A 26,226-nucleotide genomic window follows, 5' to 3' on the forward strand; every position below is an offset into this window, starting at 1 on the left:
AAGTAGCAATGTATATGTTGACTTAGATGGATGTTGCTGATTTCCTTATTAGAATTTCTATGTCTTCATCCTCTGCAAGAAGTTTTGGTGCATAAGCTGCAGTTGTCTTAATGGTGATCTATTGCTTGAACGCATTATATACGTTGCTGTATATGTTACACAGACCAATCGTCTGCCCCATGAAATTATGTTTCTTGTTGCCTTCGGATACATAATTAAATGAATTCCTTTAGTTGCTTCTTTGGGAATGCTTGTATGCCATACTTTTATTTAGCTACAACTTCTTTTTGTCTTCTGGTTTAATTTATAAAGTAAGAAGTTAACAGGGCATGGTTCAGTTCTTCTAATACTAACCCATTTGTCATTTGACAAAGATTATGCATTAGAAGTAATAACAGTTAAAGTCTGTACATGTAAGAACTATGTAATTTTTAATACCTTCCATTCCCCTTTCCATCATCCTGATATTGCAGAAGGGGATGCAAAGGACTGAGGGCCATCTTGTGTGGCCCATACCATGCCCATAACCCGTTTATTTCATGAGATGCCTGGCCAAAATTTTACCTTTTAGTGGCCAATCTTCTCTCTACTTATTTAGGCTGGCCTGTTGACAGTAAACATAGCTGGTTGTTTGGCCAATGCTGGAAGCCTTCCCAGCTTGGTAAAGTCTGCCAAAACTTGTCTTCCATTGGCATAGTCTTTCACAACTCAGAGTTATCTCCATACCACAGTGAGACATTGAAATAAAGCTTTTGTGGAGGCTGAAACACTTTAAAACTCACTATTCTACTCAACTTGACCATACTGCCCTGAACTTGGAGTCCAGTCTCTCTCACTTTTGCCATAGGCTTCCAGTGACATTTTTGCTTTTTCTGGGGCATTTATTTATGAGCAGAAATAGTACAGATTGAAATAAACTACCCCAACTAGTTGACATTTCCATGACCAGCTTCATTGTGATTCCTCTAAGAATCCCAGAGAATCCTAATTCCTGTGTAAACACATCACCTCAAAATTAGATGTCTTATTAGTTTTCAGAATAGGCCCCAGCTGATTTGGGATTTAGTCTAGCCAGAGTGGCTATTGAAGAATCCATTTATTTGGGTTGCAATCCCAGGCTAATTCCTGGTCAATCAATAATCTCCATGATCAATGGTGGGCTGTTGGTGATTCCACCACATATTCCCTTTAACCGGTATCTGACTGACTCCTATGTCCTTTCCTAAGGAGAGAACATCACATGATCCTTGATAAGAAATGACAGAAACAGATAGAACGTAATTCCTGAAGTGCAGGCATGGCACTTCAAAAACTCATCTTTTACATTATAGGCTGGCCTCAGGACAACCTCCAAAAAGAAGACTCTCCCAGTTGAGTTAACACCATTGCTTTCCTTGCATAATTTTCCTGTGCCTGGCCCAAGGAATAAAAATAAATGGGGATTAGGGATGCAGAGGGAGTCTTTTCCAAACATTGTATTTCACACCCTTTCCCCACTTAGTGTTTGGCAACTGTGTCTTCCCTCACTATATCCCCTGTGGTAACAACACACTCTGAAACCATTTGTCTTCCTATCACCCCCAGGATCAAATATAAAATCCTCTATTTGACTTTTAAGGCCCTTCATAACCTGTGCCCTCCCCACCTTTTCCTTACAGCCCCTCATTTACTCTGGGATCCAGTAACATTGGCTTTCTTGCTATTCTTCAAACGAGACACTCCATTTCCTAAATCTGGGCATTTTCACCGGCTGTCCCTCATGCCTGGAATTCTTTCCTTCCTCATCTCTGCTTCCTGACTATGCTGGCTTTCTTCAAGGTTTAACTAAAATCCCCCCCCCCTGCAAGGTGCCTTTCATATCCTTTTTGATGCCAGTGCCTTATCTCTGTGGATTGTCCCCAGTTTATCCTGTATGTATCTTGATCGAATATCATTGTTCTTATGTTGTCTCCCCTATCAGGCTGTGAGCTCCCTGAGGGCAAGGATTGTCTTTTGCCATTCTTTGAGTCCCCAGCACTTAGCACAGTGCTTGGCACATGGTTGGTACTTGATAAATGTTTGTTTTTCATCCCTTGTTCTCAAAGAGGATCAATGACATCAGAAGGGTGACGTCTTGACTTGCAAGCACATTGGATTTAAGTGAGGCAAGGCTGTGCAAAGTCATCAGTCTCACTCTCTCCTCCAGAGTCATGAGTCCAGTGGCAACCCATAGGTCAGGATGATTGGAGATGGCCACCTGATAAATGTTTATTAATGGATCCAGTAACTTCCGGTTTTAGTGATGTAGGAGTAGAGTCTCTAGGGTGGTATGACAAATACACATTTTCATGTTGCTCAGCTTGGCATGGGCTTACAGCATTAAATAGTTTGTTGTTGGCCCACTATGTAGTTCATATCCTTGATAGCTTACCCCGCTTCCATCTCCAGGCACAAGCTAGCTCTGTGCCCCACCCTAAACCCTTGGAGAAGCAGGCACCCTTTCTGTGAGAGTCCTTAAATCCTCTCCTTTGGACCTCAGATCAAAACTACTTTCTTCATAGGCACAAGTTCTAACCCTAAGGACTAATCTATAGATTAATCTATCCACAGCATGTATTAAGCACCTACTGTGTGCCAAGCATTGTGATAGGCACTGAGTGGACCATTGACTCTGCTCATAGAAATTTTGAATCCCATCAGCTTACTCTGTTTACCTGGACTGATCCCATCTACATCAGCATTTCCTAGTTCCACTCCCACCTTTCCATCTTTCTCTTTTCTCTATATTCAGAGGACTGGTAATATCTTCATATCCCATTATACACACATGTGTGCATGCACACACACACACACACACACACACACACTCACACACTCACATACATGCATGCACGTGCACATGTGTGTGTATATGTATCCTTTTGGCTCTCCTGGATCAGCACAGAGGCATATTATTCCAGGCATATTAGCATGCTAAAGAATCTTCATTCAGTTCACCCATCCTGCCTTTTTTTCCATTGGCATAGAAAAATCACCCATTGGCAGCTTGATTATACTTCCATCTTTCTATATCTCCACCTAGATTGGATATGCCCTGAAATCCGCTGTAATTAGTGGAGAGAGATTTCTCATTGGAGAGCTTCTCTACACATTCTATATGTGAGCCACTTGTCCCTTTAATGGTATCATCAATGTCACTGTGTGGTATCAGCATGCTTGGGGCCTCTCCAAGGATTACATGAGGAGTGAATTAGGCTACAGATGATGTTATTTCCCATGCTGTAGGGGGATCGCTTCATAAAACTAAGATGAAGGTAACTGTGAATGCTTGTTATGGCTTTAGCAAGAGTAAGAGCAAAGGTTATTGTCTGTTTTCCATCAACCAGCGTGTCTCCTGGGCTGATAGAGATGATTTACTTTTCTATTTTATCACTCTTACTGACTCCATTTACCATCACACAATTCCTTTGGGTCCTTGAATGTGACATTGGCAGTGCCTGATGGCCTAATTCACTTTTGTTTTTCACTTGAGTCTTGCTTATAGGAATAGATATTTCCTTTTTATATGTAGCTTTAAAAAAATTACCCACAAACCTCATAAACTCTCATAGAATCTTTGACTTACAGGCAATATTAGCTATCACCTAGACCAATCTCTCATTCAGTACAGGAATCCCCTCTAGACCATCCCTAGCCTATGGATATCCACGTTCTGTTTGAATACTTCTAGTAAAAAGAAACTTAAGGAAGCCCATCTCAGTTGTGGTCACTTTTTAAAATATCATCAATGTAGACGTGGAAAGGACCTCTGAGATCATCAAGTCCAATCCCCTTAAGTTTACAAATGAGGAAACTGAAGAACAGAGAAGTCAGTTAACTTGCCCCACTTTATTCTGGTCATTTGTTCAGTCCTTTTCAGTCATGTCTGGCTCTTCCTGACCCCATTTGGGTTTTTATTGGTAAAAATACTGGGTGCTTCACCATTTCATTCTCCAACTCTAACAGATGAGGAAATTAAGGCAAACAGGGTTAAATGAATGACTTGCTCAGGGTCCCACAACTAGTAAGTGTCTAAGGTCAGATTTGAATTCTGGAAGATGAGTCTTCCTGATTCCAAGTCTGGCACTCTATCCACTGTACTGCCTAGCAGCCTTCTGTCCTGATTGCAACTGGCTATAGATGTTCTTTCCCATCCCTGGAGGAGCAAAACTGAGTTTTGAACCCAGATCTCCTCACTATTCAATATGCTTTCCATTGTACCAAGGTGCTCCTCAACTATTCTTATATTGTGCAGAAATCTTCTTTCCTATAACCTTTCTCCTTCCTTCTTGATAAGAAGCCCCAATTCCTTAGGAATCAGCATCCTTGATGCCTAATCCTCATGGTCTCTGGAGCTAGTTCTTACTCATAGTTTGCCCCAGTGGGATACTCACTGGTTTCTCTCCAATGTCTCCAATGTGTGAGAGTCTAATTTTAGAAAGCTGTTCTGTACTGTTCTGTGAAGACGATTATCCTTTGTTTCAGGAAGCAGAAGAGGAGATTACTTTTAGGTTCATGCTTGAGATAACCTAGAAGTATGTAATATGTATGTATGTATATAATAGTGTTGGTTCTGATTTTTAAGGTAGAAGATGGGCTGGTTTTCTCTTCTGAATTAAAGAATTTTAAACCCTAGTAAATATGGATCCTTGTCTCTCATTTTGTTTGTCCATTTTGAAGGGAGATGTATTTGTTCTTATCACATGAAATAGTATTTCTAAAAAGGTTTTATCACAGTGCCTGGCACATAGTAGGTGCTATGTAAATGCTTATTCCTTCCCCTCTGCTCTGAAAGCGGCTCAATATATGGATGGTCAGCTTTTAACTAGTTCTATTAACCTCATTAGACGGAAAGCTGTGAATGGTCTAGCTGGACGGGATATTTGCATGATCAACAGTTATTTTTCCATGTTTGGTATACTTATTTTTAAAATCCCAACTGGTAACAGCAAAAAGAAAGCAAGGGAATCTTCTCTACATGGAAGAATCCTTAGATTAATGATAACATAACCTGCTATTTCTATCAAGCGATAAACATTTATTAAGCACCTCCTATATTCCAGGCACTTTACCAGGCCCCGGAGATACAAAAACAAAATTGAAACATTCTTCGTCCTCAAGAAACTAAAGTGGATAGAGCACCAGGCCTGGAGTCAGGAGGACTTGAGTTCAAATCCAACCTCAGATACGTATTAGCTGTAGGACCCTGTGCAAGTCACTTAACCTCTGCCTCAGTTTCTTCATCTGTATAATGGGAATAATATTAAACCGTACCTCAGAGGGTTGTTGTGAGGATCAAATGAAATAATATCTGTAAAGCACTTAACATGGTGCCTGTCACATAGTAGACTCTATATAAACAGTATCATTATTATTATTATTATTATTAACACTATTATTATTTTGCCGGTAGATACAATGTATACACATAAAAAGAGATACAAAATACTGTGATACTTGAAGCAAGATGTTAGCAGCTGAGTATGAGGATCTTGAAGGCTTCATGGTATTTGATCTAAGCTTTGAAAAAAAAGTTGGAGATTCTAAGGAATGTGTGCTAGGCATCAGGAATAACCTGGCCAAAGACCTGGAGCTGGGACATGGAATGCCATGGAATTCGGTGGAAGAAATCTCACCCTGAACACAGGAGACCGATTTCAACCTATCTCACCAGTGAGTCTCTGTGCTTCAGAGTTGCTATTCTTTCTTTCTCGGTGTCTCTGTCTCATCTCTTTCTCTGTCTCTGTCTCTCTGTTCCTCTCAGCTCTCTCTCTGTCTCATCTCTCTGTCTCTGTTTCTTTCTCTCTCAGCTCTTTGTCTCTTTGTGTGTCTCTGTCTCTTCCTTTGTCTCTCTCTCTGTCTCTCTGTCTGTGTTCCCTGCTCCACCCCCCCATAATTAGGGAAAAGTTTTATTTTTACACACAGATTCTAGTTTTCTCTTTACTGTTCTAGTGGCCCGCTGACCTCAGTAGTTGTAAAGAAGTGACTAATGCCTTTAGTTGCACTTTTGCCCCCCTTTTCTCCCTTCCCAAGATTCATGGACATTTCAACTCTGTTGAAAAGCTCAATGGGCTGGGTTAGAGGGAATGAAGTGTAAGTCTTCCACCATTAAAAAATAATAACCATAATAAGCAAACCCTCAGGCTGACTGAAGTTTGGATTGATCCTTTAACTCAATAACTTCTGTACACTGAAGTTTCAAAAGAAAGGTTTGGGGAAAACATATAATGTAGTTAGACCTATGATGGAAGTGTTTGTACCTTGGCCAAAACTTTTCAGGCTAGCAGGATGTTATTTGAGCTTAGACTGTCTGTCGGAAAGCTTTCATGTTCAAGTGTCAGGATTAAGACAACGTTGTGTAATAAAATGTGTCTGTGAAATATAAATGCCCTTGTCTCAATATTGTTCTATATGAGTACATTTCTGACCTGAACAGCTGACATACAAAAAGGCTATGAGGTTTTTAAACTGTCCCCCACACACTGGCACAATTTTTCCCTAGGGAAGCTGCTGGTTATCCAAGTTTGGGGTCTGCCTCTGAACCTAAGGGTCAAAGTAAAACTGATTCTATTTCTGGCTTTTGTTTTTTGAGGAGGTTGGGTCTTTTGGGAAGCATGAAAAATCTTTGAGACAAAGATTATTCTTGATTAGACTGAAAATTCACTTTTAATGGGCAGGGAGACCCACCAAACTCCAACAATTCTTCAGCAGGGCTGCAGTGAGGTTCACGTACGGCTTTGTACTTGATCTTCAAGTTACTTTCAGAAGTCCAGGCAGATGACTAGGCCAAATGAAATAACTACAGGGGTGGATTTCAAGTCATTAAGGCACCTTAGTAACTCATGGTTGTAGACATGGTGTCAAGGCTGGAAAGCTGATTTGTGGGTGTTGGTAGACGAATGATAAAGCATGGAGTCTAGTGTGGATTACACAGTGGCTTATATTTACACGATGTGCTGAGGTGCAAGGAAGGGAAGGAGACCTTCAAATTAGCATGATATCTCAATGAAAGATGGAAGGAAATTCACACTACTGTTTCAGTACAGTGGTTCTGGGGCTATTTCTTTTTCTCAATAACAGAAAGGAAAAAATATTTACCAGAAAATCACAGTGTCAATTTGTTTTCTATTTTGTTTTTTTGTTTGGTTTTGTTTTGTTTTTCTAGCAGGCTGTAGTGAGTTTTAAGCCCATATCCTCCTACATTTACCCCAAGTGTCTATTACATGAGACTTAAGTCAGAAGAATTAGGGGATTTTCTTTAGCAGCTAGGATATCTGAATATGCAGGAACCTTATAGATCTAGAACATTTTAAGGTTCATTCAGAGCCTGCCTCTTAAGCCTAAACAAGAGTAGTGAAAAGAGCACAGGAGTGGCAGTTGAGACTCCTGACTTCTAGCCCAGGCTGTGCCCCCAAGTAGCTTCAATGGCCTTAATCACATGATCTTGAGCCTCATTTTCCTTATCCATCAAATGGAGATAATGATACTTGTCCTCCCTTATCACACAGAGATGTTGGGGAGGATAAACAAGTTAATAGATGTGAAAGTGCTTTGGAAAGTTAAAATTACTGTACGAGCATAAGTATTATTATTATCGTCCCAGAGATTTAATAATAGCTTGCCCCATACTTGTTCCACCCCTTTCCCCACACACAGAGACAGTGTCTATATCTTACTCAAATATTGAGCTGCCAAGCTCCTGAGGTAGGAGGATATTATTATTAAGTGGGATAAACTCAGATTTTTCATTTACCAGAAAATTGTTGTATTAGAATTGCCCAAGCTTGTTTTCATATGACAGACCACCATCAATGTTTTATATACCTATATATATATATATATATATATATATATATATCACCATCAATGTTTATATATATATATATGTATATGTGTGTGTGTGTGTGTGTGTGTGTGTGTGTGTGTGTGTCGTGTGTATACTTCAGGGCTGGTGCTCTATCCACTGCGCCACCTAACTGCCCCAATGTTATATTTTTAAAGACACAGAATACATAACGCGTTGCAAAGATCTTAGATCTAGAGCTCGGAGACAATCCAGAGGCCTCTTAGTACAGTCCTCTCACTTTACAGATATGGAACTGAGGCCAAAGGACATTGTGACTTGACCAAGGTCATACAAGAGTTAAGTGTCAGACATGAGATGTGAACCTAGACTCCAGGGTCAGTAATCTTTCCACTGAGCAAAATCAGTTTAATTAAATTAATCTTTCTGCTGGCCATCCACTGATGACCTACGCTGCAAAATTACCCTGGGTGTTCTCAACTTGATGTCCAATATGCTTTGTATGTTTCTTTTGACATATCACATAGAAAGAAACATGAGCTTTAAGGGGGGGGAAAGTATTTCATTTGGAGTCTATTAGAAATTTAACAAAATCTCGTTGCTGTTCTTTTCATGTTGAACACATACAGCTACACTGTGAGTTGGATGGCCAGGAACATGTTGTTGAATTTGACTTTCTGGGAAAGTGCTGTATCCAATTCTACATCAAAGTGCCAATTAAAAAGCCAGTACTTGAGAATTTGTAGCTCTTCATGGAGAACAAGGATGCAGGGGATGATCTCTTTCATAGATTATAGATTGACCTTGAACAAACATTTTTAGGACCTGATGGATGGACTAGCAACTGAGGTGTTCAGGACTTATAAGGCATCCATCACACTACAAGAACAATTGAAAGTGCTGACAATGATGAAGACAACATAGCAGCTAAATTTTGTCCTACAAGCAAGCAAACTGGGTAGTAGTTGTTCTATGTAACCATCAGCCGGCAACTCCCCAAGACTTTGGAGAAGTCCATGCAAAATCTCCAGACAAAGATTGATGCTAAAAAAGGAGCAGCTATCTATGGCAGAACAGAAGCTAACAAGAGCAAAGACTGATGCCAAAGTGAGAAAGGATGTCAAATCCAAGAGTCATGTGGACAAGAAGAAAACATTGCCAGCCAAATGAGAACAGCTCATAAAGCTGTGCGCCCAAGCCACAGACCAAGAAGAAAACAAGCAGGTTGCTCTGGGCACATTCAAACTCAACTACTAGGCTCCCAGGATTAATATCGCCTGATGTAAGACATTTGGGGTGCTAGTAGAGAAGATTTATACTAGAACCCAGAGGGAAAAGTTTGTCTGAGCAATTGATAAGGCAGATGAAGAGTCTGAATTCTAAGCTAGAATTTCTGTATCTATTTCTAAATCTTTGGAGTGAGATTTTCAATTATTAAACAACATTGGTAGGAATTTTGTACAATGATTACTGAAGATGTTTTCAGTTCTACGAAAAGAAAAAAGAAAGAAAGTAATGAAAAAAACTATGTTTGCCACTTATATGAGGACAGATTGGGAGGAGAAAAAGGAGGAAAGTATTTTATTTATTTCATTTACACAAATACAGTTTCAAGTTATAATTTGTTTGCATTTAGGTACTTAATGACTTAGATATACATCTAGAACAGAATTCTTATCTCTGTGCTGATGAAATATATTCTAGGTATTCAGAGGAAGAAACAGACCTTCCTTCCTTCATTGTCCCATTCAGCTCACATTTATACCAAGGGAATAAGAGTCAATCAGTCACTAGTTGGTCCATAAATATTTATTCGTGCCTATGTGCCAGGTATTATGTTAAGTGCTGGAGATACAAAGAAAGGCTAGCTTGCCCTGGGAATTAATCACATTGCCTTTAGGAGTAGGTCTTGAGATCATATAGTTATAGCCAACGATAGAATATGCCCTGTGTGTACATGTATTATCTGTGTATGTGGTGGAGAGGGGAGGTGTCAGGGTAGAGAGGACTATGGAAAGATATTAAAGAGAGGCAGCACAGAAAATCCTGGAGAATTTCCATCTTGAAACAAACTCCTTAAATCTAGTGTGTTCCTCTTTTACCTGCTGTTGTCCCAAGCAGGAAAGGCTGGAGTTCAGGAGTTGGAACAGGAAGACTGAGTTCAAATCTTGCCTCAGATAACTGCTACTATTACTCCTCCTAGCTAACATTTATATAGCACCTACTATGGGTCAGGCACTGTGCTAAGAGTTTTACAAATATTATCTCATTTTATCCTCACAAAAACCCTAGAAGGTAGGTGCTATATGCTATTTATCCCCATTTTACAGATAAGGGAATTGAAGCAAATAAAGGTTAAGTGAAGTGCCCAGGATCACCCAGCTAGTAAGTGTCTAAGGCTGGATATGAACTTAAAACACTTCACAATTCCAAGGCTTATTGCATATGCAGGCTATATCCTCTTTTTTCTCTTTAGCTGGGTGGCCCTGGGCACTTCCCTTAAGCTCTCTGCCTCAGTTTACCCATTTGTAAAATGAGGATCACAATAGCAGCTAACTCATAGAGGTGTTGTTAGGATCAAATGAGATAATACGTGTAAGTCATTTTGCAAATCTTAAAATGCTATATAAAAGCTAGCTGTTATTATTCTCAGTCTGAGGGAAGACATGGAGATGGAAAATGGAATGCCAAGTTTTGGAAATAGCTAGTACGCCACTTTGGTTTGTATATTATATGAAGGTACTGATAAGAAATGTCTGGAGAGGTGGGTTACAGTTAGATTGCATGGGACTTTAAATGTAAGCCTTTAGGAATTTTTTTTTAAATTTTCTTCTAGAGGCAATAGGAAGCCACTGAAGATTTTTAAGAAGAAGGGAAGGGAATAAGCTCCTAATATGAGCCAGGCAGTATGCTAAGCATTTTCCAAAATACTAGCCCATTTCATACTTTCAACAACCTTGGGAGGTAAGCGCTGTTATTATCCCCAGTTTACAGTTGAGGAGATTGAGGCAGATAGAAGTAAAGTGTCTTTTCCAGGGTCACACAGGCTGGATTTGAACTCAGGTCTTTCTGACTCCAGGTCCAGCACTCTTTTCACTGCACCATATAATTGCCTAGGAGATGTATGGTATGGTCAGTATTGTGAGAGGTTACTAAAGGCTATTGTAAACATAGGTTAAGGCCAGATTGTAGATCACTTGTGCATGATTTGGAAGGAAAATTTTCCCTCTGTGTGCGCATGGCTTCAATGAGTCTACGTCTTTCCAACTACCCTTTCTTTTACTTAAAATGCTGGATAATTATGTTTGATGACTTTAAGCCATTCTACTGGTTCCACCTACAATTGCTCTGAAATCCTGGCTAGCTAACTGCAGAAGAGCTTGCTAACTGGTTAATAGGATGAGCACTAGGTCTGGGTCAGCACCTAGAAATCTGACATAACAAGAAAAAAGGAACAGATCGTATTGTCAACTAAGTTTCCTTTATGGGAAGCATAAAGCAGCCCAAAAAAGAGCATCCTAAGCCAGCGTGGTTCCTTTAAAGGACCAAACCCCACCTCTTGCTCTCCCCCTCCTTCAGCACATGTGTTCTTAGTTTCATTATTTTTTTAAGAAAGAAGAGGCAAAGGCAGTTTTCTGGGCCAGTGAGGATGGCAAATGATCTGTATATGAATTAGCTTACAGGGCCTTTGAGATGATCTGTCAGCACCTTCCAGAAAAAAATGCCCAGATGACACACCACAAGATTGAGGGGTATCCATGTGAATTAGAGAAGTTCAGTCTCCCGGGAGCTTCTTGAGGCCATAGTATGTCAGATACAGGACCTGGGGGATGGGTAGATGTAATCAGAAAACATAAAAGATTAATGGCTGCTGGGCACTAGTGTAACCACTGAGCACATGGCGTTTGGAAAAAGTCATTCAATTTTTTTTTAATATGGAAAAAGAATAGAGTAATGGTCATGGAAAAAATATGAGGTCATAGGAAATCTTCAAAAAATGCACTGGAAAGTACTAGGCCTTTATGAGTTTAGCATGAAGACTCTGTTCTTACCACCTGAGGAGAGGGCTTGGCACAGGCTAAGGAGAGACTTGTGTTGATTCTTGGCAGGAATCCCATTGTTATGTTAATATTCTTTTGCCTGAGTGTTAGGGTTTACTCTGAATAGACATTTTACAGAAGGGCAAATTCCTAGCATCCAGTCCTACTTTGTCCAGTGAACTGTTGACTGAGACTGAGGGTCCAGTGATGCTAAGCATTAATTAGCAATAAAAGTAGTTTGCATAAAGAATAATACTTTTCCTATATTATCTCCTATAGAAAGGCACAAAGCATAGTGGATAGAGAGCCAACTTTAAGGCTAAGTGGTCCTCTTACACGTATGGTCTCTGTGACCCTGGGCAAATTGCTGAACCGCTCAATGTTCTAGGCAACTCTCCAAGACTATAGGTTGTAGAAACCCACTGACATTGGTTGGTAGAGGGAGTTTCCTCATTTGGTAGTTCCCTATGCCAATGAAATCACAAGCATAGTCCCAAACCTTCTATCTCATTACTTACATTCCCTGCCTCATGGCAGTATTGTGGAAATAGTGCTTTGTAAGCCATAAAGTACTGTATAAATGTCAGCTACCAAGCTCATTTGATCCCCATGACAAGCCCTTCAGGGGAAAGTATTACTATCCCATTCTGCAAATAAGGAAACTGAGGCTCGGAAAAGGGTAATACCTACCCAATGTTATACAACTAATACTTGAGAGAGTCACATTTGAACCCAGGCTTTCTAACTTCAAGTCCAGGCTACTTCTCACTACACCATGAGGCCTCTGAGTGAGATTTGTAAGAATTACAGAACTCTTCTATCTCAGCTCATAATTCCTTCAAGTAACCTAGGAGTATTATCAGGTAAGGCACTTTCCGTATATGGAAAGGGGGTCTTCTGACTCATCTTCAGAATAGCCAATAATAATCTATAGAATCTGCTAATCCATGAAGTGAATCTGTCCCGGGAACTCTCCAAAGTCCATCGCAATGGAGTAAGCTATACTACCAAGTAAAGCTTAGGATCGACATCTAGAATAGATGGCCTTTGTAACCTAGCATTATTAGAATCACAGAATCTTAGGTGTGGAAGGGCCTTTAGAAGTCACCTTATCTCCTAATCCAAGCAAGAATCCTCTCTGCCAGATCCTTGACATTCTCTGCTAAAATACGTCTAGTGATGAGGAACTTACAAAGTAGCCCGCTCCACTATTTGGCGACTTCCGTTGTTAGCAGGTTTTTCTTCGTATGAAACCAAGTTGCCCCCTTGTAACTTTTAATTCTCATTCTGCTCTCTGAAGTCACACAAAATGTATCAGAACTGAGCGCTATATTCCAGATGTATTCTGACCAGGTCAGTGAACAGTGTACAGTAGAATTATGACCACCTTTTTCCTAAAGTCTAGATCAGACCTAGATGTTCCTTTTATTAACGCAGCATACAACTGTATGAGCTTTTTGGCACCCACAATACACTGTTGATTCACATCAAGTTTACAGTCAACTAATGACTCTAAGCCTGTTTTTAATGATGATTGTTAAGGTCTTCCCAGCCTTTACCTGTTGATTGGTGATTCAGATTACTTTATTTATTTCTACATTAAATTTCATCTGGCCTATTTCAATCTTTCAGGAGTCTGGTCCTGTTATCCTGTATATTAGCTCTCCTGCCCAGCTTTGTGCTAATTGTACATCTGACATAGATACTTTCTATGTCCTTCTTCTAATCACTTAACGATAGTTAATTTTGCAAGGTTGAAATATGTCCACAATTTTAAATTATTTATATTATAGGATACTCCATTGCAATGGACTTTTGTGAGTTCCCTGTACAGATCCACCTCATGGATTATCAGATTTTATATATTATTATTGGCTATTCTGAAGCTGTCAGAAGTTCCCATGTACATATATAGAATGGGATGTTTTATTCACACTGACCCTGATCACACTCCTAAGCTGCCAAATCAGTTCAGCTATTCATTCAACAGGCCTTTACTCAGTATCCAATATGGACAGGGCACTGTGCTTGGATACTTAGAGAAAGACATGAATCACAGTCCCAGCCCTCGTGTATTTTATAGTTTATTAGGCAGTATTGCCACATCCTTACTGTGTCTCAGAGCCTAGGTCAGGCAGGCGCTTTCTCAGCTCTTGATGGGTTGATTCTCAAGCATCTGTTACAGTACACTTACCTGGCTGTCCTACATCTCTGATCACTCCTTTGGTGACTTTCCCCCTTTTTTCCTCTGCCCTCTCCTAAATCATGGATATTTCTCAAGTTTCTGTCCTTGGCCCTCTGCTCTTTTCTCTCTGTGATCATTCTCTCCATTACATCATCTTCTTTCAGGGCCTCATCTGTCAACTCTACTTGGATGAGTCCCAAATCTCCATCTCCAATCCTGACTTCTCTCTCCTTTATACTTGCGTCTGATGGCACATCTCATCTTGAATGTCCTTCCATCACTTGAAACACGACATGCCCCAGATTGAACTCATTGCCTTGTACTGCGCTCCCTCCTTGCACCCATCCCCCACCTCTGGTTACCCTCCTCAACTGCTCAGCAGTGCCATCATCCCAGTCTCATAGGCTTAGAGTCATTTTGACATCTCTTTCTCCTTCATCCCTTATATCCAATCTGTCACTAAATTCTATTGCTTCATCCTTCAAAATGCCTCTAAGATTTAACCCTTTTTTATTCCCTCTAAGACTGTCTCATCTGAGATCTTTTTATCTCTTGTATCCTCAGTACTTAGCACAATGCTGGGCTCCTTAGATAATTTCTCTGCTTTTGACTAAAAGCAGCATTCTCAGGTCTATCCTATATAGTTCCACCAGACTGATCTTCAAAAAAATACTGATTTATCATGTTGACGCCTGCTCAATGACTGTAATGATTAAAATAACAATATTGCCACCTAACATTTGCATAATACTTGCATTTTTCAAAGGCCTTTCATATGTTGCAATCTATGAGCTAGATAGGGAAGATATTATTATCCCAGTGTTGTAGATGAGGAAAGTGATATTGAGAGGTTATACATGTACCAGGTCATTTCTTCTCACTCCATCTCTTAGTTTCCCCTTCTGTTGAACTAGATGAATATCAAGGGCCTTCTAGCTCCAAATCTGTAATCTTTTGACACCCAGATCCATGCACTTTGCTCACTATACCACACTCCTTCTACATGTTGCAAGGCTTTCTATATTAAGGCATCCTTTAATAGGATGGCTAGGTGGTGCAGTGGATAGAGTGTCAAGCCTAGAGTCAAGGAGACTTTGAACTCTTCCTGATTTCAAATCTGGCATCAGACACTTACTAGCTGAGTGACCCTGGGCAGGTCACTTAACGCTGTTTGCCAATGTTGTTTATCTTGTTTAAGTTGTAGTTCAAGAACACTCATGGGAAAGTACCTTCTTGGCAGCCTGAAGAGCAAGCTTTCCTCTCTGATCAGTCCTCCTAGTTTCCAGTCTCTGTTCAACTCCTCAGTCCTCTTCCCTAATGCACAACCTAGGAGCATTTCTGGCACAATAGGGAAAGCGGGTAGTTGGGGATGAAGGGTATTCTCCATAAGACTCCAAATGCAGGATTGACTGCTCCGTTAGTTACACCCCCACTGATACCCAGAGGAAAGGTGAAAAAGACAAAGAAGAAAGAAAGGGACATTAAACCACTTAAGCAGCTGGTCCCTAAAAACACCTTTACATGATTCTCAGAGGCCCAGGCTCAAATCCTTTCAGTCACTCTGCACAAGCAAAGCTTGCGCTAAAGGGGTGTTTGAATATCAATTAGCCATAAATTCCTCAGATGTCCCCTCTATCTCTATCCCCTGGATAGAGTGCTTAGTGCCTAGAGTCAAGAAGATCTGAGTTCAGATTTGGTCTTAGACACTTCCTAGCTACGTGACCTTAAGCAAGTCACTTAACCTCTATTCTACCTCAGCTTCCTCAACTGTAAAATGGGAATATAATAATAGCACTTACCTTACAGGGTTGTTGTGAGAATCAAGTGAGCTAATATTTGTAAAGCAATTAGCACAGTGCCTGACACACAGCAGGTGCTTAATAAATGTTTATTTCCCCCTTCCACCATCATCAACCCAACCACCATTCCCTTTACCGATATCAATTAGCACCATTCTCCAAACCTTCCTCTGTATGTGAGGTACAGGCTTTCTATTCTCTTTCCTCAATTCCTGGTCTTTCTTGACCCGGATAAGAATTCTATGAAAACCCACTGGGTATTACTGGTTTGGATGCTCCCTTCCACTGGGGCTCCAAGACCCCAGGACCTGTTTCCATGATCCTCAATTGCTCTTTGATTGTGTTTCCCCTCCACAAAGCTAGCTTGCTTTACTTTTCTCTCTGTTGACTGTGTTCTTTTGTGTGGTGCTCCGCGATAGAATCTCAAACCTTGAACCACCTTAAGACGTGAGCCGTCTTTGCTTGACATTGAGAAAGAATATATTGGTATGGTACCATATTCTAGCACCAACATAACATAGTGAGAAAAGCCCTAAATTGGAAACCAGTAGACTATTACTTCAAAACAGCAACTCTTCATTGTAAGCCAGGGCAAGTCTCTATAATTCTCTAGTTCTCACTTATAAAATGAGGAGGGTGGGATCTGGTGACCTCTCAGGTCCTTTGCACCTCTTCCATTCTTGCATGGAAAGGGTGTCTTGTAATAATTAACAGGATAGGGTCTCATTCTTTTCTTAACCTAATGTTTTGTGTTCGTATCTGAATCATAAAGACTTATTTCATTGTTCATATTTAGTGAAAATAATAACTACACGTGGGCCAAAAAGAAATTATTCCTTTAAGACTTGGCCAGAAGACTGCAAATTAGAGCATGTTGATATCAGATGCCCTCTTACAAAATCGTATTAGGTCTTGGTGAAAATGGAGAATGGAACCAATTGAATGTCATCAACTCGAGATCTGTTGCCAAGATAATTTACTATAACCTCAGATAAAAATGTCACTTGTCTTCAGTGTCATCTTCAGACCTCTCAATTTTAGCCCCAGCAAGAAAGAGGACGAAGATTAAAATAAGCCTCTGCCTTCTGTGGTCAGATAGCAAATGGTTTGGAGGCGTTTGGATGCTCTGTGAATGTAAACATTTCCAACAGAGCATAATAATGGGTCATGTGTGGTTCACGAGTTCATTCATTCTACTGAAATTGCTCATGAAAATCTGTATGTTCTTTTTGCCCTGCTGAAATTGGATGCTGCTGGAGTATTTCATTTTGAATCTTGTGTAAATGAAAAAAAAAATGATGAATGGTAAAGTGTAGCCTACTAGGCACGACTAAAGGCTTCTGAATTACTTGTTCCCGACAGCACGCTTGCTGTGTAAGATAGATGATAGAATTGTCACTAGCTTTATCCAAACTGGCTTGTTGAAACAATCACAGCAATGGACAACAGCATCAACCTTCCTGACTGGATTCTTTGACCAAAATTTGTTAAGAGTTTTGAAGTTTTAAAGGTGAAGCTGGAACCAGACTGAGCTGTACTTCTGGTTTCCTTTTTCTTTTAAAGTGGACTTGAAATTTTAATTGTTATCAAACTAACCCTTGATTGCTAAAAGACCCCACCCAGTCTGGGAGCTTTATGAAATGTAGATCTTTTGTTGTGTTACTGAATATTAATTTTACCCAAAGCATTTATTTAGGGAAACAGTGGTGAGCTGTGTGACAATCTTTTTTTCTCATCCTTTTGCAGGATTGTTGATTGGGTCCGGTTGCGCTCTGTATCCTTTGGGCTGGGACAGTGAAGAAGTCCGGCAGACCTGCGGTTACATTTCTGACCAGTTTGACCTGGGTAAGAGTTCTCACTTGATTTAACTAATTTTGTTTTTAAAGTGTTATTGATGCCTCTTGTTTTTACATCAATAGTTTCCCAATGTATATCCCTCCTAGTATTGAATACTTGTTATAACAAAGAAAAACAATTAATTAAAACCAACACAATGAATATATCCAACAGCAAATCCAACATCCCATAACCCCCATCTCTCTATAAGAGGAAGAACATGCATTTCTTTTATTAAAATAATTTATTTTACAGGCATTTATTATCTTTCTTTCCCATTCTTCTCCCAAACAATTTTTAAAATTAGAAAAGAAAATACTCCTAACAAATGTGTATAATCCAGCAAACAAACTCCCACATTGGCCATGTCCAAAAATATATCGCACTCCTCATTTTAAGCCTCTTTCTGGAAAGGGGAGGGTAGCATGATTCATTTTTAGTCTTCTGGACTCATGGTCTGTCACTGAATTGCTTAGATTTCTAAAATCTTCAGAAGTTGTTTTTCTTTATAATATTGTTGTTATCATATAAATCATTCTAGTTCTGATGATTTCATTCTGGATCAGGTCATAGAAGTCTTGCCCATTTCCTCTGAAACTGTCTATTTCATCATTTCTTCCAGCATGATAATATTCTATTATATTGATATACTGTTTAGCCATTCCCCAATAGGTAGATAACCCTTCAAGCTTTCAGTTTTCTACTATTACAAAAAACAAAAGCAAAAACAAAATAAGATGCCATATTTTTGTGCATATTGGTCCTTTTCTTCTCTCTTTGGGATATAGGCTTAGTAGTGGTACGGTTGGGTCAAGGGGTAGTAACTTTTAGGGCATGGTTGCAATTTTTTTCTAGGATGTGAATTTCATTAACATGTCATACTTTGATAATTACAATTAATCACAATTTGGCTGTCTTTTAGTGTTGCTTTAATTTACATTATCTGGTCATTTTATATATTGTCCCTTGGTATCAGTTCATTAAAATCTTTTTACGGTTTTTTTTCCAATTTCTTTATATTTTCAGTTTGTTCAGCCATTCCCTATTCAATGTACACCATCATTGCTTTCAACTTTTTGCTACCATAAAAGTGCTGCTATGCTGGTTTCAAGGTATATGAGACATTGCTTTTTATCTTTGAACTCCTTGGGGGTACATATGCCCAATTTAGGGGGTTACTTAGTCAGAAGGTATGAATAATTTTGCAACTTTTCTTACATAATTCCAAATAGTTTCCCAGAACAGATGAGCCAACCTACAATTCTACCAACAATGTATTTCGTATCTTCCCATAGTTCTTCTCAAAGTAACACTGTTTTTTTGTCATCTTCGCCAACTCAGTAGGTGTGAAGTGAAAACTTAGAGTTGTTTTAGTTTGTGTTTCTTTAGAAAGCCCTTATAGAAAAGGATCTTGGCCCTTGCTTTTGAGAAGTGAATGAAGGAAAAAGAGCCAGTGAAAATGACACATACCACCCGCGTATCACCAAATCAACAAATTCACTCTTGAGTAAGCATTTATCATGCGTTCAATACAGGTATGGTTGTTCCATCTACCTCCCAAATAACTTATGGTCTACTTTGAGAGATGTGATAAAGATATAAGGAACAATGACAGAATAAGATTATATGGTATAAATTCCACATAAGTCCTTGAAAAGACGATGCCATCTTCATTGTGGGTTGGTATTAGTCAGGGAAGGCTTCTTAAGGAGAAGAATCTCAAACTTGGTTTTGAAGAAAGTGCCGGGAATAATTTGGCTAAAGGACATTCTAGGTAGAGGAAACAGCATGAACAAAGGCAAAAAGGCTGGCATTAACAATACTTATGCAGGGAGACAGTCTTCACTGGAGTAGAAAAGACTAAAAAGGCCTCCTGAGAGATGGAGCTAGATAATTAAAGTGGTGCCACTAAAAATCTTGATATCTCAGGGACTGTTCTTTGTAAAGTGAAATGAGATCTTAAAATGTATTTCGCTAATGACACTGAGGTATGTGGTGAGCATTATTATCCCCTTGTTGTGTGGCCAGGCTGATGGAGGGTTTCTAACATTCCATATGTACCTTGAGCTATTAGTCCATGCATTAGTTTTTAATGTTTTTGTCTATAACTAAAGGCAAATACATCCTTAAGAAAAATATTTCTGCTATCTTGTTTCCTCTGTAAATTTTTTCTTGTAAAGGATACATATCTATACCTATAGATATATAGCTCATAGATGCAGATATGTATCCTCTAAAGAATACATGCATACATATTATATACGTGTGTATATCTTTAATGAACTCGCACTGAGGAAAAGACAATATATAAAATGATCATGTTCATGTAAGTGAAAGCAACACTGAAAACCAACCAAACTGTGATTAATTATGGTTACCAAAGTAGGAGAATAGTCAATGAAATTCACATCCTTCCACCAGAGCTATGGATTGGACCAGCCATTATGGAAAGACACTTGGGACTATCACAGAAATGTGTATATTGTATGTATATACATTCACACGCATGTGTATACATATTTATATATGTTTGTGTGTGTATGTGTGGATATGTAAATATATCCACACATATACATACATTCCTATACATATGTGTATGCACACATCTACATATATACATGCATTAATACATGCGCTATATATATATGTGTGTGTGTGTGTGTGTGTGCGTGTGTGTGTGTGTGGATAGATAGATACAACTTTTATACTGGATCAGTGATTTCCACTCTACAAGGAAGTACCACTGAAGATATTCCCTTTACCTGTGCAAATCTGTACCTGCTACACAGCTTAAAATAGTCTTGGAAAGTTGCCTGGAGCATTGAGAGGGTAGGTGACTTGGCCAGGGTCACACAACCAGTTGTCCAAGGTGGGGCTTGAAATCAGGTCATCCTGATTCCAAGGCTGATTATTCACTATATCACGCTGCCTCTTTACTACATTATCCCTGTTAGAACAAATCTAAGGAAACTGAAACAGAGAAATAAAGTGACTTGTTTAGAATCATTAATGCAGGCTTTGTGAGTTTGAGTTTAGAACCCAGTGGTCTTTGTTCAGAGCTCCTCCCTGGCTGCCTGGAAAATGGTTCTGTGCCAGCCATGGATCCGCCAACCTAAAAGGTGCATGTGTAGGAAGTACAAATTCCCTGCATCCTTTCTTGCCTGCTTGACCTCAAGGCTTTTGTGAATCTGGGTCACCCTGTGCATGGGGACACAGGCCTGCTTCAAAACCAGCTGGCTCTTTTCCTTTCAGGTCAGTGAGCTATGTGCAGGGGTTATATTTTGCGGTAGTGTCAAAGACTTCCTTTTCTGAAGTTTGCCGTTTTCTTGGCTTTCTTCTACATGTCTTAACATGCCCAGAATTCTTTTCTTGGTGGTCTGTTGTTATCGAGTGTAGCCATATTAATTAGCAGATTATAATGAAACCCAAATCTTGCTGTTGCAATTTTCACTTTGACTTTTTTTAGAGTGTTGACGCTGAATTTTAATTTCTGGTTTGATATTTTAGGATGTGGAATTAAAACTGAAAAATCCGTTCTCCTTGCCTGAGTAAAAAAAAAAAATCACAGAATTATAGAATCTTAACCATTGGCCGGAACCCCGGGTGGTCATCTGGTCCAACCCTTAGCAGAGCAAAATGTCATTCTGTAACACCTTCAATATTCAGCCTCCGTTGGAAGACCTCCAGGGTGAGGAATTCATCACCCTCTAAGGCAGCACAGTCTATTTTGGACAGTTCCCACCTTGTCATTTTTTACCATCTCATGTGTTTGTTGCTTTTAATGTTCATTGTTAGATATGTCTCATAGTTTGGATAATAAAAAGAATTCCCTAGCTTCATGTTTTATGGTGTTCATGAACTCCAAGTTTCCTAAATAGTTCTCTTTGAACTCCTAGATTTCCATTTCTATAGACTTTTCACAACGTCTTCTTCTGGCTGTGTATATCCCCTGGGTATATCCCATCTCCTAATTAGTGTACATTGGAGGCCAAAAAGGGAAATTCTAAAGGGATTTAGGACGCTGCAATATCCTCATGCTAATCCCATTTAGCTACGTATTTCCTTTGGGTTTCCTCTTTTGTTTTTTGTCTCTAAATCCTCGTTAATATTCTTGATCATCCTGTTCGTGGTAGAAAGAAAATCCAACCAAGAGTCAGAATGCCTAGATTCTATTCCCAGCTTGCCATTAATTAGATTTGTAACTAGGGATCAGTCACTTCACTTGCCTCTGCCTCAGTTTCCCCACCTGTAAAATGTAGTCAGATGAAATGATCCCAGAGATCCTTTCCAGCTCTATAATTTTTATGTTTCTGCAAATTGACAGATTTATTCCAAGAAAATCAAAAGCAGTAGTGCTAGGCTAGAAAATCATCTAGACTTAGGAAGTGTCAAATTAAACATATCAGCTAAAGATGGCACACACTGCCGTTTTTTCAGTAGCCTATTGGTGAGGCTCTGCTGCTAGGTGACCCCTCTACCTTTGTTTGTGGCCATTCCCCGTTCCTTAGAAGAGTCACTCACTACTCCTTCCCCTTTCAAATCACTACATGGTCACCATCCTTCTCTCCTCATAATAGACAGATGCGACTTTCACCACTCTCCAATTCTTCTTTCCCCCCATAGCAGGGTTGTTAACTTGTCACACTACTTTTGAAAAGTTGTCAACCTTTGAACAAAAAATTATCATACAGTGGAAGTCTTAGTTCTTTCATTTGGGCAAAGGAGGTATAAACATTTATGAATCACCTTCATACTATGAAGCACCATGCTAATTGCTTCATATATTATTACATTTGATCCTCATAACAACCTTATGAGGTAAGTGCAATTATCATTCTCATTTTATATTGAGGAGACTGAGGCAAACAGAGGTTAAGTGACTTGCCCTGGGTCACACAGTTAAGAAGTATCTGAGGCAGAATTTGGACTCTGGTTTTCCTAACTCCAGGTTCAGTCCTCTGCCCACTTTGGCACCTCATGAGGGCCACATTCTACAGTGAAAATATTATGTCAATTGTCTGGAGTCTGTTGACTATTTCAACAAACTTTTTCTGCCCAAAGCGTCAGTTAAAAAGAGAGGAGAGCAGATAGCAATTTGGTCTTCGAATCAGGAAGACTTGGATTCAAGTCCTGTTTTTTACATTTTTTTTACAAAATTTGGAACTTAAAATCTTATAAAGGTGAATGTTGAAAACTACAAATAAATAAATTTCACCTTCTGCAAGAAGTTTTTCCCACTCCCCCTTAATGCTAGTGCCCTCCCTCTGCTGATTATCCCCAATTAATAATCCCCTGAGTATAGCTTAATTGTACATAGTTTTTCGCATGTTGTCTTCCTCATTAGACTGTGAGCTTTTTGAGAGCAGGGACTGTTTTTTGCTTTTCTTTACATCTTCAGTGCTTAGTACAGTGCTTGGCACAAAGTAGGAATTTAATGAATGCTGGTTGACTAACTGACAGCACTGTTCCTTACTATCCTCAGTGCCCGACTTTTAAAAAACTATTTTCATTTCATTATGTTTTCCAAATTACGTGTAAAAAATTCTAACCATTTTTTAAAAAAAATTTGAGTTCCTCCCACCCCTCCCTGTTCTTTTGAAAAGGCAAGCAATTTAATTTTGACTATGCATGTGAGGTCACATAAACATATTTCCATATTAGCAATGTTACAAAAGAAAACAAATAAAATAAAACTATAAAAATAAAGTTTTTAAAAATTTTTTACGAATTTATTTTAATTTATCAATAATCACTTCCATAAGCCTTTGAGTTTTAAATTTTTTCTCCTCCTCCCTACCTCCCCAAGATGGCATACAATCTAATACAGGCTATGCATATATATTCTTATTAAACATATTTTCACATTAGTCATGTTGTAAAGAACACTTAGAACTAATAGGAGGAACCACCAGAAAGTGGAAACAAAACACAACAGAAGAAAAAAAAAGCAAATAGTATTCTTTGATCTGCATGCAAACTCCATAGCTCTTTCTTTGGATGTGGATAGCATTTTTCATCATGAGGCTTTTGGAGATGTCTTAGATCCTTGTATTGCTGAGAGGGGTTAAATCTATCAAAGTCAGTCATCACTCAGTGTGGCTGGTACCGTGTACAACATTCTCCTGCTTCTTCTCACTTCACTCAGCATCAAACCATACAAGTCTTTCCAGGTTTATCTGAAGTCTGCCTATTCATCATTTCTTATAGCACAATAGTATTCTATTCATTACATTCATATATCACATTCAGAATTATGATTACTATCTGTGTCTTTCTCTCCATCCTTTCCCCCTCCCTGTTTATGCTTTTCTTTCTCCTTTCTCCTTTTCCCTCCTCACTAATATTTTTTTTTGACTACTGGCTCCCTCAGTCCTACCTCCCTTCTATTAGCCCCCTTTTTCTTTCCCCTTTTCTGTCCTACTGCCTGTAGGGCATGTTAGATTTCTATGCCTAACCGATTATGTTATTCCCTTCTTGAGCCAAATCTGATGAGAGTAAGGTTCAAACAATGCTCATCTCCCTCCCTTCTTTCCCTCTGCTGTAATAGGATTTTGTGCCTTTTCCTGTGATGTAATTACCCTTGTCTGCCTCCTCCTTTCCTTCTCTCTCAGTACATTTTCTTAGTTAGATCAGATTCATTCATTTACTTGGATCCATTTAACCTACTTGATTAGATTTTTTTCATCATTACATCAAAGTCAATTTATACCTACCCCCTTTATGCATACCCTTTAACATGGTGTAATAACAATACAGTTCTCAAGAGTTACAAGTGTCATCTTCCCTTGTAGGAATGTAAACAGTTTGCCTTTATTAACAATATATTGTATCTTTCTGTCCCATTTACCTTTTTATGTCTCTCTTGAGTCTTGCATTTGAAGATCAATTTTTTTGTTGAGCTCTCGTCTTTTTATCAGGAAGGTATGGAAGTCCTCTATTTCATTGAATATCCATCTCCTCCCCTGAAAGATCATGCTCATTTTTGCTGGGTAGTTGATCCTTGGTTGTAATCCAAGCTCCTTTGCCTTACAGAATATCATATTCCATGCCCTATGGTCTTTTAATGTAGAAGCTGCAAGGTTTAATCCTGACTGTGATTCCATGATATTTAAATTGTTTCTTTCTGGCTGCTTGCAGTATTTTCTCTTTGACCTGGTAATTTTGGAATTTGGCTATTATATTCCTTGGTTTTTTCAATTTGGGATCTCTTTCAGGAGGTGATCGGTGTATTCTTTCAATGGCTATTTTACCCTCTAGTTCTAGGACCTCAGGGCAGTTTTCCGTTATGATTTCCTGACAGATACGGTCCAGGCTTTTTTTTTTTATCATGATTTTCGGGTAGACCAATAATTTTTAAATTGGCTCTCCTGAAATGATTTTTCAGTTGTTTTACCAATGAGGTATTTTACGTTTTCATCTTTTTTTTTAATTTTTTTGTTTCTGTTTGACTGATTCTTGCTCTCTCATAGAGTCATTAGCTTCCATTTGCCTGATTCTAATTTTTAACAAATTGTTTTCTTCTATTAGATTTTGTACCTCCTTCCCCATTTGGCCAATTGTATTTTTTAGGGACTTGTTTTCTTCAGTGTACTTTTTTTCCACTTGGCCAATTGTATTCTTTAAGGACTTGTTTTCTACAGTTAATTTTTGTCCTTCCTTTTCCAAGCTATTGACTCTCTCTTGCATACCTCTCATTTCTTTTCCCATTTTTTCTTCTACCTCTCTCATTTGACTTTTAAAATCCTTCTTGAGCTCTTCTAAGAAGGCTTTTTGCGCTTCAGACCAGTTCATATTCCCTTTTGAGGTTCTAGATGTGCGTTTGTTGACAATGTTGTCCTCTTCAGAATTTCTGCCTTGATCTTCACTCTTCTCATAATAAGAATGTATAGTGGGTTTCTTTTTGCTCATGGCTTTTGCTTATTTCCTGGCCTTTAAAAAGATTGAGCTCTCCTGCTGGGGAGCAGAGGGCACTGACCCAAGCTTTTTGTGTTGGGAGCCTAGGGACTGATTGATGACTTTGTGTGCTGGGGCCTCTGATGTTGGCAATTGGAGGCTGTAGGATTCTGGCAGCTTACCTGGTGTTGGGCTGGAATCAGCAACATTGGAACTCTAGGGGTAGGATTGGGTAGTATGGCTCCTGGAGATTTCCTGTTCACCCAGGTCTTTCCTTCCTTTTGCTTTCTTCAGCTCCTTTCAGATGGATGTTGTAGGGTGTTTATCCACCTGGGGCCCCTTGGAACACTGCTTCCATTAGTTTTGCTGAGGCACTGGGAGAGCCTGTTGCTGTAGAATGCCAAGGCACCTGGTGGTTTTCTGAGCTGGTTTCCACCAGTTCCCTTACCCTCAGTGAGGCACTTGGGGGTCCAGGTGTTGGTGCTTGCCTGCTCCACCATCTGGGCTTCAGGATCTCTTCCTGGTATGCTGTGGTGGGGCTAATCCACTAGCTTGCTGGGACGCCTCCTGTTCTGTATTGTTGCCCTTTGCCCAAGGTAAGAGGGGCCTTTCCAGTTAATTCCTCAAGGTACCTGGGCTGCTGGACTGCTG

General features: G+C 39.4%; 1 protein-coding gene across 2 annotated transcripts in view; it reads left to right on the forward strand.

The window, feature by feature from the left end:
- LHFPL6 (LHFPL tetraspan subfamily member 6) overlaps positions 1-26,226 on the forward strand; it is a 277,506-nt gene that overhangs the window by 221,675 nt on the left and 29,605 nt on the right. For both annotated transcript variants that reach the window (XM_020970008.2, XM_020970009.2), the window contains exon 3: positions 17,593-17,691. In XM_020970008.2, the coding sequence (XP_020825667.1) occupies positions 17,593-17,691 (99 nt within the window). The remainder of the gene's footprint in view (positions 1-17,592; positions 17,692-26,226) is intronic.

Source organism: Phascolarctos cinereus, unplaced genomic scaffold (assembly GCF_003287225.1).
Source record: "Phascolarctos cinereus isolate Bilbo 61053 unplaced genomic scaffold, phaCin_HiC Scaffold_726;HRSCAF=1367, whole genome shotgun sequence".
Classification (NCBI taxonomy): Eukaryota; Metazoa; Chordata; class Mammalia; order Diprotodontia; family Phascolarctidae; genus Phascolarctos; species Phascolarctos cinereus.